The sequence below is a fragment of the Mastacembelus armatus genome, chromosome 21 (assembly GCF_900324485.2).
Source record: "Mastacembelus armatus chromosome 21, fMasArm1.2, whole genome shotgun sequence".
Taxonomy (NCBI): domain Eukaryota; kingdom Metazoa; phylum Chordata; class Actinopteri; order Synbranchiformes; family Mastacembelidae; genus Mastacembelus; species Mastacembelus armatus.
In genome coordinates, this window is record NC_046653.1 from 14526378 (window position 1) to 14546227 (window position 19850).

At 40.3% G+C, this 19850-nt stretch overlaps 1 protein-coding gene across 1 annotated transcript in view; it reads right to left on the minus strand.

Moving 5' to 3' along the window:
* Positions 1 to 962: 962 nt before the first annotated feature.
* LOC113123618 (obg-like ATPase 1) overlaps positions 963 to 19850 on the minus strand; it is a 39200-nt gene continuing 20312 nt past the window's right edge. Inside the window, exons 6-11 of the mRNA XM_026295813.1 lie at positions 18640 to 18720; positions 18189 to 18286; positions 7586 to 7726; positions 6945 to 7041; positions 3589 to 3711; positions 963 to 1442 (exon numbers count right to left, since the gene is read on the minus strand). Coding sequence (XP_026151598.1) covers positions 1341 to 1442; positions 3589 to 3711; positions 6945 to 7041; positions 7586 to 7726; positions 18189 to 18286; positions 18640 to 18720 — 642 coding nt within the window. The 3' untranslated portion in view covers positions 963 to 1340. The remainder of the gene's footprint in view (positions 1443 to 3588; positions 3712 to 6944; positions 7042 to 7585; positions 7727 to 18188; positions 18287 to 18639; positions 18721 to 19850) is intronic.

A 19850-nucleotide genomic window follows, 5' to 3' on the forward strand; every position in this document is an offset into this window, starting at 1 on the left:
CAATAAACACTATCCTATGTTTTGCCACTGATCTGAAACCTTAAAGACTATAATCCATCTTATTTCCATGACAAACACTGTGCTTTGTAGTGCTAGCACAGGCTCAGTTCCATAAAACATCCTATCCAAAACTTGGATATGCAATGCCATCTCTGTAAAATGACCATTTTTATTCAATCTTTTTGTTCCCATCAAAAAACCATTTTGTTCTCTGCAGTCTTAATGGTTACAAGATATTCAGCAAAGCACTGCTGATCCACAGTTCTTGGCTGGGACTCCCACGGAGAATACAATCTTACTTTGGAGCACTGTGGCTGCAGCCATACAATTCTATCAGCATAAACGTTTCACAAACACTTGCACACAAAGTATAGGGGCGAGAAAAACACTACTTCAGACAACAGGAATCGTTTTCTGGTTGTGCTTGTGGATTGTGACAACTTCTATTTTCATACTATACGGAATATCATAAAATGTGAACTTCTTTGTGAAAATATGGTTTTGAATGAATATTTCTTTTTTTTTTTTTTTTGGAGGCATGTATTTGACTTCATTGTTCAGGGATGGGAGTAAGAAAACTGTGAACATAACAAAGATGCTATTTTTGCCTGTGTTTGAGGACTGTAGCTCAGACTGCAGAGTACTGAGCACTGTGAGGACAGTCAAGGAGAGGACACATTCATCACTCATAAATGAAGCACAAATTGTAAATTAAAGGTTGACTCAATCACTGTACAAAAATTCATTTAAACTGACCGATTCTTTTGGCCGAAACACCTGCATCCCACATGCGCCCTTCTAAAATCAGCATCACTTAACAGATTTAATTATAATTGTCCCCTCTCTGCTACAGTCAATGTCAGCTGTGTCTTTTAATTCTCTAATCAGTGGTCGGCAGGACCGCTATCACCATCCCCATGCAGCTTCCCACTCAATACAGACATCCCAAAACACACACAGACTGGTTTTTGTCAAATGTTTTATTGAGTGTAGACATCTGGGCTACTGTAAAACATGCATTATCTGCAGAAGGGGGAGAGGAGCAGGTGGCATTGTCCCCGCTGTCAGCTGTGTCAGTGCTGGCACCCATGATGGAGATTAATGAAGTATCTGGAGAGTAATATGCTCCTTCAAATGCTGCTACAATTTGGAGTGGGGGCTGATCCTGATCTTAAATAGCAAAGCTGTCAGAGTTTACTGAACCTGTGTTTTGGCACATGAGGGGGGATTCGATCATACAGGAGAAAGAAAAAGTGAGAAAACGCCAGTGTTTATCAGCCAAAAAAAAAAAAAAGGGCAACAATACAGCCAGTTACGTAAACAAACGGTTTGTTCTTGCATCACTTTTTCTTTGGTGCATTTGGTGCGTTAAATTTGAAAAAAATGACATCTCCATCCTCAACAATGTAGTTTCTTCCCTGTTGTCTGTATTTCCCAGCTGCCTGTATGACAACAAAAAAAGCTGAATTAAAATAAAAGTTTACAATAAAAACAAACAACATTTTTCAGGTTGCACAGGTAATAGACTGTTACATACTGTACTACAGCTATTCATTCATTTGCATAATGGACAAAAAGCCTATAGTATCAGTATAAACTGCAGATAAAACAAAATAATATGGCAGGATTATTATCAGTCTATTTCACAATCTTCAATAATATACTCCAATTGCAAATGTTATTTCGTTATTTTCTCTCTCTCACTGTCTCACACACACACACATGCACGCACACACGCACGCACATGCACACACACACACAACACGATTCCATGTTTTGCTCAAGGGGTGCCTGAATTCCCACCGAGTGAATAATCCTCTCTTCTACCCATTCCAGTTTCATGTGCACAGGCACAAAATGTTAATAAGTCTTTGATTACAGCACTATCAAACTTCTCAAGTAAACAAAATAAGTTCTAACATTTCTTTTGTATACAGTAAGTGTTTGTTCTCCTTCCCAGCAAACTCAAAATAATTGACTTGAAGTGCTAATACGGACAGGTTTATGCATTCTGGTTCTGCACAGCACACAATTAATTAGAAGAATCAATGTCCCTTTAAAGGCTCAGGAGACCATTTAATCCAAGCTCAATACCACCAGAAACAGTGGATGGAGAGGGAGACGGGGGGAAAAAAAAAAAAATCAATGGCTATTTGTGATTCCTGAGTATGTATTAAACCAGACACGACTAACTGGTTCATTTGCACTTGAAAGCAGCCATCTGGAGCAGCAAGCTTGGCTTAAGCAGATATGATTACTAATAATGTGATATCCCCGTACACTGGCCCTATTCAGACAGCCTATTCCCACAACTGGCATTAAATAGCATGGACCTTGATGCCACAGTCAGAAACGCTCCATGTTGTTATGAGGCTCAAAAAGGGATTAGTAAGAGAGCATGCAGTAAGGACCTGACACTCAGATCTCAACCTCAGATAACAATGGTGAAACCCCCAGAGACCGATACATTTCACTCTCTGTTTGCAGCTTATGAAGGGTGTGGACAATACACTGCCGCTGCATTAAATATTAAATACTTATTTAAAAAAGGCTTGAATAGTAAAGAGATTTAAATGTTTTCCTAATGCTTTCTTGCCACAGTGGTCCCCGCAGGTCCCTGTGTGTCACCATAATTACATTAGTTGGGTCTGTAAGTGGGCACATGGAGTTGATGGTGGTGATAGTGGGACTGTAACAGCATGGCTTACAGCTGCTGCTCACAAATGCCCCACATAGCAAGGTTAGAGTTACTCCTGCTTTCATTCAGTTAGCTGATTAAATTTAGCTTTTTGTATATAGAGAAATTAAATCATAGAAAAGAGCATCCTTGATGTGAAAGGTATCCTAGTGCGTTGATTAACTGATTATTAACTGCACCTTCAATTACCAAATTACAGTTTGTTGATATGACACTAACTTGTTAGCAAACCTAAAAAACACAACTTGTATTAGGAAATAAATGCATTTCGAAGCATTTTCCAGAGCGGCTGCTGTAGTTGACGCCCAATTATTGTCTTCACAAATTCACCATGAAATCAGTTATTACATTTGACAGGTCTGTGCACATGAACAACCCACAGCCCAGTTAAAAGGTCAAAACAAACACTGGCCATCATAAAAATGAGATATGCAAGTCACATTTCTGTGCTACCCATCCATGAAACAGTCCTTATTTGAGAAATTTCACACTTTATTTAACTTGCCGCTTTATATCACTGTCACATGCCTGCAGTGGCTTGGGGATTTGGCAACAGAGAGCTCTAAGCTAACAGCGCACTCTATAGATCTGATAAATGCCTGGTGAGGTGAAGAAGTGCTACCTTTGAGCGACTGTGCTGAGCCACGAACAAGAACTACCATCAGCCAGTTAAGACACATTGTGATAAAGATATGCACAGCTGGAGCAGAATGGCAGTGTTTAGAGCCAGAATCAGTTGGCTTGTCAGGAGTGGTGCTGGAGTGTGTGCAGTAATTTCTTCCCCTGAGTAAAGGTGAAGAGCAGTTTGCAGTAGGAGCTGTGTGGTGACTGTCAGCTCCACTGATCACAGGAGACTTCCCCTCATCTCCTCTGGCACCCTGACTGCTCACCTTGACAGCGCTCTCACTGCCTTCCTCTTTAAAATCCTGGAATTTCATTACTTCCGCCATAATGAAGCCCTTCTCAAAGTCTGTGTGGATCTTCCCTGCAGCCTGTGGAGCCTTAGTTCCTTTCTGTCACAAGGAGGGAAAAGAGAGGACAAATGAATTGTTTTGGAGAAGATGGATTACAGCATGCGAGCGACATGGTGTTTGATAGGGTGATAGCGTTGTGAGCATCACTCGGGGGTGTTTTCAGGCAGGGGTATTCTTGCCTCAGTCCTGATTTCTGGATAGCTTTCCACTCGGCTGTGCCCTGCTAGGGCAGTCTGGACACCGATAAGGACCCAGCACCACTATCAATGCCTTCTGATTCCCATTCCATGGTGTTATTGATTTCTGTCCAAGCAATCTTGCCTCATTGTGGGTCGCTGCTCAGCTATCTGGTCATGACAGCAAGAGGACCTGGTGTTGCAGTGAGAGGCCAGGGTGGTATAGACTTCACTGGATCAGGCCTTAGTATTGTGACACTCCACAATTTAGTAATTCTAATCCAACCATCATAATGCTAGAGTGGATGTAAAACTGATGTCTTTAAATTGATTTAGAATAGGCATGTTTTTATCTTTGAAACAATCATTTGAATATTCCCCTAAAGTTATATCACATTTACAAAGCACAAAGTAACAATTTGATAGTTTTATAAATTCTTTCTTCCTCTTTAATACTCAAAGACATAACTGGTGACTGATAAACTGCGTAATTTATATGCACTGAAATAATGCTGGGCGGAAATGACAAATGACCCAAATAAGTGACGTGGCTGTTGTGCATCATTGTGGCTGCTGCCTGTCGACCTGCTGCCTCTCTCTCTCTGCTCTGCGGCTCCGTGCTCAGGAGCTGTTGAGCAGTTTTAATTATGTATATAATCAGGTTGGGGTCAACATATTTCATGCCAAAAGAATGATGTGTATTTAATGACTCTAATACATTACCATCTCTTTGCAATCTCATTGACGGAGTGCTTGTGAGTTTAACTACCATTAATCAGCATCAAGGTTTGTCTATCTGAAGAAAAATAGATTAAGGGAGGGATTTTTTTCATATGCCGCATTACAAGAGATCCACATTGTCCTAGTTAAGAGCTGCGCAGAGCAGGCTGATAGATAATGGTCACCTCGAGGCTGCCTAATAAAGCATGTTAAAGGATTTAGGAGCACGACATTACTGAGTGTAGTTTTTACAATGCAAGATGTATTGGCTTAATATAGTTACTCACTGATGCTTACCTGACTAAATGCCCCTCACACACAATCAAGGCTGGCTGTAATCAGTCAAGTCAAGGAGGACAAGCATGTTTTTGAGGATGCCTTTGAAGTGTTTCGAGACTTTTTTTGTAAATAGCAAGGACATCAGTCATGCTGAGACGAGCGTTCGCCTAAACCCAGTGATGTCATCTGACTGAAATGTAATGTGTACTGTGTAAAAAGCAGCCAGTGAGCTCATCTTCCCCTCTGGCCGTTACACAATCCAAGAGCCATAATAAAAACATTTGCCAAAAGTCTGTGTTGAAATGCCTTTGGATGGGTTTCATATCGTCCACACCTATAGATTTAATATTACTATGAAATAATAGTAAAGTGAGTTATTTGAAGTTGGTTGAGTTTTGTTTCAAGTCAGGTATTGTTGTTACATGCAGCAGTATAACTTTCCTTTCTAGCCAGGGGCAAAATGAGATATAGACAGCATGTAAAATTTGCATTTCTGATCAAAATGGAAATATCTGTCTAAAGTATAGGCATGGGCAGGCAGTGAGATACATGTGTTCATGTCGGTTGCATGCGATCATTTTTTTAATCTTAATTTATAAATAATCTTAAAAAAGACAAGACATAATATCACTAAAATATCAGATGCTGGGGTGAATTCCTATTATTAATCCATATTGTGACACTAAGCCTCAGACAATTTAGGTACATTTTCATCTTCTAAATCACAATGCTGTAGATGTCCACATCTTTTATATATTTATACATTTTATTTTATATATTTATTTATTTTAAAACAGCACATTGTGTTAGTGGGAAATTCATTAATCTGTAGTTGGCGTAGGTATAGCGCCAACTAGTGCTGTTCTGCTGTATTCACCTCAGTAGTGAGGGTCTATGGCCAAATGTTAAATGTTTATTTTGATAGTAAACAGCTTTTGGCTGAGTATTAGTCTAGAAACTGTGCAAGAAATTGCAGGTGTAGTAAAAGAAACAATTTGACAGCATCTGGAAATGTTTTTAGAGGTACTTAATTTTGTGAGATTAATATATTTTACTAATTGTGTATGTTTATCAATGTTCTGTGAACTGTCTGGAATAAATTTTCAGTTTATCATTTAATATCTGCTATTCAACATAATTTGAAATATCTTATTTTTAGTTTTGTGTGTCACTTGTATGTCTGTTTCCCATCATGCACTTTCTATTTGTTTTTCACATCAGTTTAGTGCAGTAATATTCAACACATGCAGATATGTCATAACCTCTCATTACTTTTTTTTTGAAGAAAATTATTTTTTAAAAAGGGTAGAAAAATGTTGCTACAGGTTTTTTTAAAAAAAATACTAAATAACTGAGGTGTCTTTTAATAGGATGGACATAATTAATCTGGATACAACCCAAATGTTTAGGTTTTTAAGAAGTTTATGATTATTTTGCTGTAATAACCCACCTATGCAGAATTATCACATGTACCTCCTTACTGATGAAATACCTTGTTATATTTGCACTCCATCCTTTCTGTTTGTTCAAGAGAAAAAAAAAATTACACAATAACAGCATGCATAGCCAACATCTGTATTGATGTAAATCCTGTGATCCCATTGCACAAAGCTCCTGGCGGGCCGGGCTCAGTAAACTGAGACACACAGAGAGGAGGAGCCCCCAGTAAGGCCCACAAACAGTCGAATGAAAAGCGACATCAATTTTGGCACAGACAACCTTCGTCACACAGATTAGGCAGGCACAATGCACAGGCTCCTTATCTCCAGCGGCAGGAGGAGGGCAGGCAGATCTGCACAGGATGGAAACATTCTCATGGACGTAATGGGCAAAATCAATTGTTGCCCTCCTCAATCAATGTAGCCCCCACTTTCACTGTTCAGCAGCTCACCAGTAATTGAAGTTATCCTTGGCCTGTAATGACTAGCTAAAGCACAACCATGACAAAGTTGAAAGTGTGTGATATCAGTGAAGGTGCCAGCAGGGTGGAACGCGGGACACTGTGTGTGTGTATTCGTTTGTGTGCACGTGCGTGCGTGTGCATGTGGTGCACACTGTTACACTCTCAAATGTGCACAGCAGGCAGCAGGCTCTTACCCGAATGGTCCAAGCGCGGACCTCATCTGGTCCAGCGGTGAAGAAGTACTCCAGCTGCAGGCCTGCATAGCCTGCCTTGATGATCTTGCTCAGAGCGCTAGTGGAGAGAAATTTCAGCTTGAATCGAGGGGTCTGAACTGTTTAAGTATTCTTTATTGTCACTGATGCCTAGGCAAAGTTCACTTCAGTGGCAAGGCCCCATTCATTCCAATATAAACTCATTAAGTGAATAAGATGGGTCACTTCTCTTCACATTCAGTTCTCCAATGGTTTCTTTGATTAATTACAAAGTGTGTGGAATCATTTAGCATTTTTAAGAATTCAACCCGATGCCTCGCTCTGTACTGAGAGAGAGAGAAAAAAAATCTGCTGTCACAATTTTTCTCTCCATAGAGGTTTTCATATGAGAACAATAAACCCAAAATGCCCAAGTTATAATTATACCTAGAGATGACAGATGACAGTTAAAAACTTAATTTAGAGGAAAACCCTTTGACTGAGTTGTTCAGTAAGAAGAGGGATCCTTTGCTTTATAATGGTAATTACTCTGCCATTTATTATTCTATCAGCACATGCAATTAAATGAGTGCATGGAGGACACAGCTGATAATAAAGTGTGGGGAGACTGAATGCTAATTAACCTCTGCGTCTTGTGCTCTGTGCAGTACTTCTCCCTCTCTTCTTCACTCTTGTCCTGTAGCTGGCTCTCCAGGCCGCCACTGAAGGGGATGACCAGGGCTCCGGGGTCGTGACTGTCCACCCACTCCTTAATTTTCATCAACCTGGTAAAAACAGCAGCCGCAAAACTAGTTGGAGGACTGGATTACCATGAAAGTATTGGTTATCTGTCGGGACATGCATATTCATGAGAGCAGCTGAACGTACAAGTGTTTGCAGAGACTGCACTCCAAAGGTGGCATTTCCTTCGGATAGTTCGACATTTTTTCCATAACAGTATCAGACTAAACACTTTATTTGAAATGTGCTCATGTGAAAGAACATGGATTCACAAAGATTTAAAAAGAAATGTGCACTTCATAACCAGTGGGGGAAGAAGTAGGCTATGTCAACCCTTTGCTTAAAGTACAGTAGTAAAGCGTAAAATGTAAAAAGTACATTAGAGGTTTACATACAACATACGGTACATTACAGTACAGTAAGAATTAAACAAACCTCTTTTGTGTTATATAAATATATATGGTTTGATCATTACTATTGATGCATCAATATGTATGTTGCATTTTACTGTTGCACTGGAAGCAGAGGTGATTTTAACTACTTTTTATACTGTTGGGAAATTTAATGTGCAAACTCTGTATTTTAAAAAGCTGTGTATAATTTACTCTAAAACTTATTTTCTTTTCTTAGTAATTGCAGTGGAAATATTTTAAGGTCTACATTAACTTGTCTAAAACTGTTTAAGAATGAGCGCCTATGTTTTTTAAACATGAAACTCTATACTTAAATTATGAAATATGAAACAAGGTTAATTTGCATTAAAACAAGTATAATATTCTTATTGCATCTGCAGATAATAAATAAGACTGAAGACTTTAAAGAAAAGAATAACTGGTAACTGTTGTGGAGTAGAAGTATAATGTAGCTTAAAATGAGAAGTAAAATACAAGTATACACTAGTATACTATACACTAGTATTACAATACTAGTGAAAATGTGCTTGATTACTTCCCAACACAGCTGATAACATGCAAAAAATGTTGCTGTTTGTTTTTCCAAATTTCGCTATAAAAGTCATCCACCTGCTGAGTGTCCAACTGAACATTTTCCATCAAGCCAGGTGGGAGCAGAACAACTAACCACTAAGTGTTTCCGTACTTTTAAATGTCTTTGTCATTCTCTTAACTGCCTGAGTTTTTATTTCTTTTTGTCTTCCACTCCAGCAGGACACCTGACATTGCAGGACAAAGATATCCTCACACTTAATGGTAACTCTCAGTCAGAACAATATAAGGGGGTTAGGGCAATTATAAGATTAGCCCTGCAAGCTCTCAGGCTGGGATTGGACAGGTCACAAAGAACAGCATCACACAAATCCATTTTCACACGGTGGGCCTGACAGAGCTCCTGGGCTGGATTGATTCTAAGGGGTCCCTGCCATTATCTGTAATCCTAGTTTCCTGTTTAAAGCCCATAAGAATCAAAGACTGGGAGGGACCCAAGCACCTCAATACCACATCTATTCCAATAACAATGTCACCGCTTTATCACCTACAGCCCCATATCACTGCTCCTACCTAATGATTATCAATATACAATATATGACGAGCACAGGAAGAGCACAGTTTGTTTGTTTTTTTTTGGTTTTTTTGATGGGATGTTTTTCCCCCAGCAGACAGAATAACACTAAAGGGTAAATTTGAAATGCCTCATATTTCACTTTGTCTGTCTGTCTCTTCAGATGCACATCTATTAAGAGCCGTAACCTAATATTTCCCTTTCTTTTCACACTGTGTATGCCAAGTTGATGTTTGACTGCCACTGCAATAAGGTGGTAGCCAATGTCTCACCAACAAAGGACAGAAAAATAAAACACATTTAGTCAAAGCCAAAAAAAACCCCCTGAAAACACAGGAGATGGCAGGCACGCCAAGAGGGGAAAAAATCCAATCTGAGATAATAACAGCTGTAGTTTGTCACTTTTAGCAGCACAGCTGTCTATTTGGTGGCACGTTATTTGCATTCCTCAGGTATTGCGTTCTCTACAGGCGGCTGAATAATGATTCACAAATCACTCTCTCCACACCAGTCAAGGGCTGTGATCCTTTGAATAGACCATTGTACCTGAGACTGTAATTGGTGAAGACTTGACAGAGCTGAGCCAAGCCAGCCAAGTAACAAAGAGGCTCTTGGTAGAAAGCTGAGGGATGATTTTAATAATGTGAAGCTGAGACGGAGAACGTGAGCTGCAAATGAGCACGGGGGTCTCTGGGTCCTTGCACTGAGTGACACAGGACCAGACAAACACCTTGCCACAGGAACATGAAACACCCCCCCTCCCTCAACTCAAGAAACAAAGCACTGTCAATTAGGAGCCCTGATGGTCCGTCAACATGGCTCCCAAAACCAATTCTGTCAACTTCACCGCTGCCACTTCACAATTTGTATTTATGTCCTTCCCAATTATTTATATGAAATTTTATATGAATGTGTAAATTAGGGAGAATGTTTATGTAAAACATGCCAGAGATGTTTTTTAGCCTGTCCTTGTCTTTCAGTCACAAATTATGAACGGTATTTGTGTAAATCTGTATTTCACAGAAAAAGAGAGCATTGTTTTATATGCACCATGGCCTCTTTACAATTCACCCTGCTCAGTGTCACGTACAGTATTTCCTCTCTTTCTATGGCGTGAAAAACAGGCTCGACTTATGTTTCAATTGGTGGCTGTGGGTTTTTTTTTTTCTGGCCATCATCCACAACTTTTAAGAAAGCGATACTACTCTACATGTGTTTGAGAAATTCTATAATTAAAACATCAAATAAAATATTTGTTCATGCAGGAACTTAAAAAGGTTTTACAAGACCCAGCAAAAAAAAAAAAAAAAAAAAAAAAAAAAATCAGATACAAAATGTGTGTGTGTGTGTGTGTGCACGTGTGTCCATGTCTTGTCAGTCTCCCATTATGTTCTAGCATTGAGTGCCATCTCTCACTGCTCAGTTAATAGAAAGATTCAGCACTTTCTGGTCTTGATATCCCTCTCTGAACAAATGATGCCTGAAATTTTTATTCTTTTTATAATGGAATTCCAATGGCCTTTGCTGCAAATCAAGTGGAAATTTTTGCATATCAAGTGGGAAAAATTAAATGTTAACCACGTTTTAATGTGATTAAGGGTGACAGGGACATTATTTCTGCTAATCATTCAACAGCTTGAAGGCTCAAACGAGGCTAAGGAACAAGCCATGTTTGTGCTTTTCCTGCTGCTTTCGATTCGAAGAAGAATAGTTTTCTTATATGTGCTTTTGAGAAACTTTTACCAGTCTAAAACACGTATTATTTAGCTTAGTTTGTGTTAACTAATAAAAACAAGCCAACACAATGCTAACCCCAATGTCTTTATCTTCCATCTCGAAAAACTGCTTAAAAGTTATGTTATTCATTCTGATCTTTATGTTTCCTGTATTTACAATACATCTGATTTAGGAACAATATATTGTGAAATGACAAAATGAAAAACTAAACAATTGGAGCTTCCACAACAGACTGGCTGTCAATAGAGATGTCCCACAGGGGGCCACCCTCGGGAGCTATAGTCTATTTGTCTTTTTGTGTGGGAATCCTGAGGGGGGATAATTCCTGTGTTTCCACATGCCTGGGGCTTCCCTAGGCTTTGTCAGAGCTTTGATCTGCTTAAATGGCTCAGGAGGGATAAACAATGGGAGTTTCTAAAGTACATGGGCAGCTACCTGAGACAATGACCTGGGCCTGAGTGTAACATACATTCATACTGGTTATCTCTATTATAAATGCCTAGCCAGTTAAGCCTGTAAAAGGTGGGTCATCACCTCCATTTTAATGCTTCTTTCAGATGCAATTTAATGCTGACAGACCTGAAGAGTAATCCACTACCTACATCCTCTGACACACCCACAGGTGGAGGACCCAGCACCTGAACCTAGGTACAGTAAAACTGCAGTGAGTGTGTTACTGAGCCTTTTCACAAATCCTGGCAGCTGCTGGCTGGCTTGCATGTCAGATACAGACTCATCAAGTGATAAATCCAGGGTCCCCTCTGTTTTTCAGATTCCAGGTTGCAGGCACGAGCATCCTATGAGGTTTAGGATGCTGCAGCACATGGTGTATACTATCCCCCTCCTCTTTCCTTCCTCTGTGAAGGGAGATAGAAATGAGAGGTATGAGCTCATGGTGGCTTTTGAGGCTGGGAAGTCGGGGGCCCTGTAGGAAGCTTTTCATCCTCCCAGTGGTGAGCTCCTGAGAGACAAGAGTGCAGACGCTCTCTGCTCCCTGCGGCCTTGGCCGGATGGAAAAGGCAATACACATCAGTCTCTGAGAAGAAGGAAGATGTGACACACACACACACACACACACACACACACACACACACACACACACACACACACACACACACACACACACACACACACACACAGTCCCCAATATTGGCAACTTCTTTCAGCGCAATCATGAGATGGAGGAAACAGAACACGGAGCAGGCACAATGGGAGCAGCTTTAATTAAGAGCATAATCCCACATCATACCTCAAACAAACCTCGAGGGTGTGCTGGTAACAAGCTTTTTCTGAACAACTTTCTTTTCTTTGATAACTACACTCATTACATTTTTAAAAGACAAATGTGTGCCTTTAAATGTTCACACATGATAGATAAAACCTCAACAAACCATCCTTTTTTGCCTTTATGGTTGTTGTTGAAAACACATTATCAAACATCAGAGACTCAAACAGTAACCCAGAGGAGTACATTCTACATCCCCCAAAATAATTCACTATATGGGGTATCCGTGCTGTCATTCACTGCAGCTGACTGGGCGAGACAAAATAAAGGGGGCTGGGGTAGAGTGGGGGGAGTCATCAAGATGTGACAATTGTGACAAGAGCAGGCAAAGTGTAGCGTCGAAGAACACCACACGGATTTCTCCATCTCTTCTTTTTTTTCCGGGATGACAGCTTAATGTCTACCACATGCAATATTTATTCTCATCGTGTGTCAGACTGTCTAGCTGTCCTAGGGAGTACAAAGAATGCCACTTATTAGAATAAAAGCAGAAGGAAGGTAATCAAGGACATATGTAACATCAGCCAATCATGCCCCCTTCCAATCCAAAGCATCTTTTTTTTTCTCCCCCATTCACAACAGTTCAACAATAATCCTGATAATAAGCGTTCGGGAGCCGTATGTGGCAACACTAAATTCATTTATTTGTCTCATTAGAGCTGCCACGGCTGCAGGCTACTCACTCTGGTATGTGTGTTCGGTCTCAACTGTATCACAAAAATAATAAAAAGCACATCTCAACAAAGCCAAAGCTATCAAAATGTATCATTAGACAAACTGGAAACTCACATTTTGTTTAATGTCTGCAATGTCAAACTACCAGTTTTACAGTGGAACAATTCCCAGGGCTCCCCCTGGAGAAAGGAGGCATGTTATGCTGCTGCAGGGGTGTCTACAGACAGTAAGAACTGCAGGAGACTCACTCAGCCTTACTCTCCTTGGGCTTTGGCCTGATAAATGAGAAAGAAGTGATAATCTCTATTGGATTTTGGAGACCAAACTGAGTTTTTGCAGGGTCATTAAAGAACAAACAAGAACAGAAAAAGTCTGTGTTAGTCTCAGACTTAGGGTGTGTCTCATTAGTTACAACAACAGCACAGCGTCTTCACTACCAGCACACAACAAACACAATGGGGTGACATGTGACATGTCAACAGTGTCCTTTCATTACCTGCACTCAGGACAGTCAATAGCCAGGCTAACTGGACTGACAGGACTATTAGCACCATCTGTTTCAGGTTTACTACACAGCGTCTCCTGTTGTTTTCTCTCATTGAAAGCTAGCTAAAGGCATCCATTACGACTGACTATGGGCAGTAAGGTGTACATCTTACCATGGGAAAGTGTTTCTCAGGATCCCACACTGTTCAAAGAGAGAGTGGACAACTGTGAACAAAATATGAAAGAAGTGACTGTGTATCTCCCACATGGCTGTGAAAGCTCAACTCTAACTCCCTAGATAGTAGTTCCTAAAAATCTGGATGGAGCCAGTGGTTTTGCACTCAATAAAGTTTCAGTTGTGTTTATGGGAATTATGGTTTGGAGTAGCTGAAGTGGGCTGTAGTGACTGCTTTCATAGAGTGGCTGTCACTGAATCATAATGGCCCCCACCCGATCTGACTTTTTCTCCTGTGAATCTTAATGGGTCATCGGAAACAAGTCGACTGTTCGTCTAAATAAACAGAGAAAGCAAATGCATGCTTAACTTATTACTGGGTTTCTTCAACCCCATCCCCCCAAAAAATACTTTGATGGATTTAACAAAATACAAAACAGCACTAAAGCTACTCAGATGTTGGGTCTTGTCTTCATATGATCTGTTGGAAGAAAGCACAGAAAAATATCTATAAGTTCCACAGCTGACGTGCTGCAGCCCTTGTCAGAGCTTCCATTACTTCAGTTGTCAAAGCTCCTCCTACAGGCCGACCAGAGTATTAGACTCAGCATCGACATTTCTCTGCTTCCCTCCCTCTTTGACTGGATTTCTTTTCCCTTCAGCACCAAAGATCTTATCTCATATTTTCACAGCATGGTGCGACCTCATCAGAGTTGAAGGATACTATACTCTTCTATCTTTTATATTTCTACTATATTATGCTTGTATATTTTTCTTATTGTCCAAAAAAATCCCAGTACTCAGTACATCCCAACATACTTCCTCTTCAGTGGCACTCAGCTTCAAGCTTCTTTCCACCTGAAGACATCATCTCTAAAGCATGTTCATTTTTTCAAAAGAAAGGTAATTATATAAAAACAGCTGGGCTGCATTTTTAACAAATATTACTGAAGCATGTGGGAACAGTGCATTTGTTGTTGGGACAGTTTCAGCACTGGGCTGATACACATTTTGCCTGTGAGTATTTTGGGGGAGCAAGGCAGTGTCAGTGAACAATAGTCCATGTTGTTCATTAGAGGAAAATGCTTTTCTTCAATCTATTGACAATAAGAAAATATATAATATTTCTAGTTAGCTATTTCTAACAGGGAGGGAGTAATTCAGTGTCATGCTCAACAACATCCTCGAAAAGACTGTTTGTTGAGCTCAAACTGGGGCTTGTCAAACAAAGTCTATTCCTCTGAAGTGCTGGGACATACAATCTACTGTCCACAAACAACCTGTCTTTTTATATTATAGTTCTCGGAAATGTCTGATGACAAGCATGCCAAAAGATTTCCTGAGTTTCAGCATTGGAGAAAAATATCAAAGGAATAAATGACTATATGACTGATCAATTTATGTTTGTGGCAGGAAGAAAAGGGTTGATTGGAAGAACAACTGTGGTATGTAACTATTTCAGTTGTGGTTTCTCAGCAGAAGAATTCCAACACAGATGTACCTAATGTAACACACACTGACAGACAAATAATCTTCAAAGACAAAAAACGTTAAATAGGTTTGAATGAGCATAAAAATGACAATCTATGTCCATGGTTAATCTATACATACACACACACACACACACACGCAGTTAATAAAAGCTTCAAGCAATGGTACCCTGCAGTTCTTACACTCACCAGGAGAACCCACACCGCAGAGGCACTCACAGACAGGTCACGCTTGCTGGTTTCCTTAAAGGTCAACTCATCTACTTAAGAGGGACCAATTTACTTTAATGCACATTGTCCAAAAGAAGAAAAAAGCAGAAAGAGAAATGACAAGAAAGAAAAACATCACAGCATATGTGGAGTAGTCTCAACCGTCTTTTGCTATCACAAAATGTGACAGCTCTTAGTTTTTTGAGGAGGATTAAATAAATATCTGATATCAAACCTATTAAAAGACATAAAGGCTGGTAAAGATGATGAGGTCGTAAGCTTGTCAAATAAACAGATATCTTAACTGACAAGTGAAAACATGTTAATGCTGGGCAGGCTGTAGCCACCACATCATCAACAGTGCTCTAATGACCCTCTCTAACACACAAACTACAGTATGCGCTGCAGAAAAAAAAAAGTCTTGCAGGCAGTTCACTGACGCCGTGGAAAGAGGAGAAAGCCTCTTGATAGACTCTTGTAGATGCCATTCCCTATCACGCAATGCCTCTCAGTCATAAACACATGACAAATGCGGCCTTAATCATTTTTTACGAGCGGGGATGTGCAGGGGGCAGTGCATGGCTAGAGGGGAGAGGGGAGCGGCGAGCAGCAGGCGGCCCCCTCTGCACAGAGGAGAGGGCTGTGTGGTAAAGTCTCCTCTGGAACATCACTCGGCCAGCGCGCCTTTGATCTCCACACCGCAATTACACCAGCATCCAAATGAGCATGGAGTCGCCTCTGAAACAGACTTCAAACATGCACATGTACGCATTCTCATACACATACACTGTATAGGATTGGAGCCATGTGCTCCTCTCAACAGTAAATGATGTACTGTCTCCAGCAGAGAACCTGGGGATGAAAGGAGGCCTTGCTCCTCGTCTGATCCCTCCATTAATGATGGCTTGCTAAAGCTAATACTGTGTATTCTTGTCTAAACAAGGGCAGCTTGGTATGTGGTTCCCATACTCAAAACAAGATGATCTTAGTTAACAATGGACTGTTTTTGGAGGGTCAAAAAGTCTTAAAAAAAAAAAAAAAACATAATTGTCCATGTGTTTTCAAAGATATTCAACAGTGTTCTACAACCTGGTTTTAAGTATACATACCCTTTCAAACTATTAACGTTCGTACATTTAAACAAAAAAACAATGTTTGGTGGAATATGTTGAAAATGAATCACATCCACCTAAAGCCAGAGCTGCAGCATGTACTCAACAAAACACAGCAAATATAAAACGAACCTGTGAAATGGCCTGAATGGCTGTCCTTAGAGACACTGATAAAAATGGCTTATTTGCTTCATTCTAGGATTCACCTTCTTTTCCTCCACACATTAAAGCTGAGATTGCAATTTGTCTTGCTGTTTGCTTTGAATAGTCCTTAACCGTATCATCATCTCAACTGTGCTAGTGGAAAAACACGGGAGCATGGCGACAGCCAAATGGCAGTCTGGCGTCTCTGCTGCAGACTAGGTGCCATTAGGGCTGAGAGCAGCATTTATTGTACAATTAGGGCCAGCTAGATCTACCTGTAATCATCTCCATACAGGTGTGAGCTCCTCTCTGGACAAGGGAAGTGACTCATCACTTGTCAAACATCAACACTTTGATGTCAGCATTGTTCACCGTGGAGCCCTGAGGACACCTGAGCACTGCCTGTGTTTGCCTGTTTAAAACATCTAAAATTTATTGCATTTCATCCAGTTTAAAAAAACAAAAAAAAAACACACACACACACATACACAACATGGAAAAAAAAAAGAAAAAAAAAACGGACTGATGACAGATGTTTCACATAACATGAATCATTTGATTTATGAGTTCTCTTCCTCCTCCCACTGTCTAACAGTCATACTTTTGTGTCAGGAACATTTTTAACAAACAGCCATAAGTAAACAACTTCCCTTGTAATACAATGCTGCCAAGTGAAGCACTAAAATAAATTTTCTGAGAAATGACACCACAAACCTAGAGGGCAATTGGAAAAGTGGAATAACAATCCACAAGTTGGTGTTATTGGCAAAACGGCTGTAGTGTGGAAAAGTAGCCCTTTCAGATATAATGGATGTCTAACACCAGCCTTCTCAACCTGCTCTCACTGTGGTCAGATAATAACATTACTATAAAAAATGTTGACAGTGACAGAGCTGAAGATCATAGAGCTCCAGACACGGCAAAGAAATTTGTATTAGTGCATTACAGGTTATCCTCAGTCAGTTCACGTTATGAATAGTGTTGCACTCGCAAGGTAAAAAGTACAACTCTTTGTATATTGGTATTGAAAAGTAAAACATCAGTACACATGTCATTTTTCTTCTACTTACTGGAAATATAGAAAGCCTCAGTTGTCACTGTGATCTGTGGGAATTTCATCTTTGGACGTGAATCTTGTAAAGCTGCTTGGGCAACAACAACAAACCAAATACTTAGAGCAAAACAATTTTAGATATTACATTAAGGAGTCTTATCCTTATAATTTATTGACTGTCTCCAGATGATATTAATTACTTGTTTGGCTTTAAATGTGCATATGCTTGGTTTGTTGTCATTTAAAGCCTTCAACCTCTTTGATATCATGTGGAAATGAGAAATTTTGATGGAAATTGAGACCATATGCCAGTATGTGCTCAGTGAAGTGCTGGTTGGGGTGTGCAGAGCTGGATGTTGTGTTAGAGCTTGCTTAGTGCCACCTCCAGGCAGATCCACTCACAAAGATATGAACGTTTCTGTCAGATCAGACACACACATGCACACACTTCTCAGTCTGCTCTGCAGACACACACAGGCATACTTTTTACAGCTGAAATGTAGAGTCAATCAAAGTTAGTAGAAATCAATGTAACCCTGCAACATAAGTAGAAGGAAAGCTCTTTGGTGATGATTAATTATTACAACAAGTCGGCACCCGCCCTATTTTGAAGCACTTACCATTTGTTCTTTTTCCTGATGTAGTCTTTCTCAGAGAGGTTAACGAGGTAAATCATTGGTTTGGATGTCAAAAACAAGTATTTGTTCAACACGTCGATCTGTGTCAAAGACAGACAAGGAAAGTACTGAGAAGTCAAACTTTCCAAAGTAGCTTTTGAGGTCAGCACAGACAGAGATAAGTGTAGCCAAATCAAATTAAGGTCTGGCATATAGGCCCTGTGGGGATCAACTAGAAAGACATCAACATCAGCATGGCCAGATGTCATTAGCTTGTATTGTTAAAATACAACTAACAAAAGACTACATGATAATAACTTGTGGTTTGCACGAAAGACAGGTTGCTCGAAAAAAAAAATAAAAAGAGGAAGCAGCACTCATGCTTGTAGGTCAGATAAAGAGATAAGCAAGATAAATCACATTCCTAAATTTGACTGTAACATCAAAGTCCTACCTCCTTGTCATTCCACTCGTGATAGTAGCGGACATGTTTCTTTTCATCCACTACCCAGCTCTTGATTTTGCACATAACGTCCTGTTTGGGGTTAAAAGAGAATGAACAAGAAGCCATTAAAGGAGATGAAAAAGAATATAAACCCAGCAGGGTATGGGGTAATTATTTCCTAAATGCATGGCATCCTGATGCCAAAATGAACAATGGCTGTGCTCGCATTGAAGCAAGAGTGGCCTGGGTTTGACAAGGATGGCATGCACAAGACCCCCTTCCCTCCTTTAAATCGTGACAAAATGCCTTCTGGGGTGTCTCGCTTAGAGCCGCAGTTTTATACATCAATATTCCATTGGGACTGTTTAATGAAAGAATAGAGAGAGGATAAAAATTGGAAAGAGTAGGGAACTAATTGGAAGTTGGTTAGTTAGGTGTAAATTATTGGTCCTTCCTCAGGCACTTTGCAGAATGTAGTCATAGTGAATAAGCACTTGTGAAGTATAGAACAAATTATTCACTGTTTCTTCTGGAGAAAATATTGAGCATTTCCATCTATGTGTGCCTCATTCATTACTGAGGTACTTGTGGGTTGAGACCACAGGCAAGACTGGGTCTTGACAGGATCTGGAAGCGGAAAAGGGTGGGAAAATGGGAGGGAGGTAGTTATAAAATTTGTAATAAAGAAATTGAGCCTATTATTGTTGATCCAGCCCCACAGAAATTAGCGGAACACATTCTTTTTGTTCCTGTCAACTTGACCTCCCCCTTCATATAAAAACTCCCCCACCCTCTGCAACACTCCCCCTACCTCCTTTTCCCTCCCCAAATCCTTGCAGCACTTCACAATCATACTCCCTTTTGAAAGAACTGAGGAAAAAATCCTGCCAGAGCCTCAATTACACAATGGCAGAAAAAGCTCCACACACTGACCCCCAGCCAGCTGCATTCACTCTCTGCACATCTCTCTCCACAGGAATTCTAAAGGCCTTTTAGTCAGGCAGCCAGAGTGCAGCCAGCAGGAGAGAGCGCAGGAAGAGCTGCATACACTCCGCCCGCGCCGGCCCAAGTCTTCACAGAGAGATTAATCATCTGTGAAATGGAAACAGCAAACGGCCAGTGACACAGGCTGAACCCGCTCCAGGTTTCCCTCATCAGCTCGCAGCCGCCGTGCAGCGTTCCTCTAACAGGCAGGTGTTAATAAAAGGCATATAGGTCCC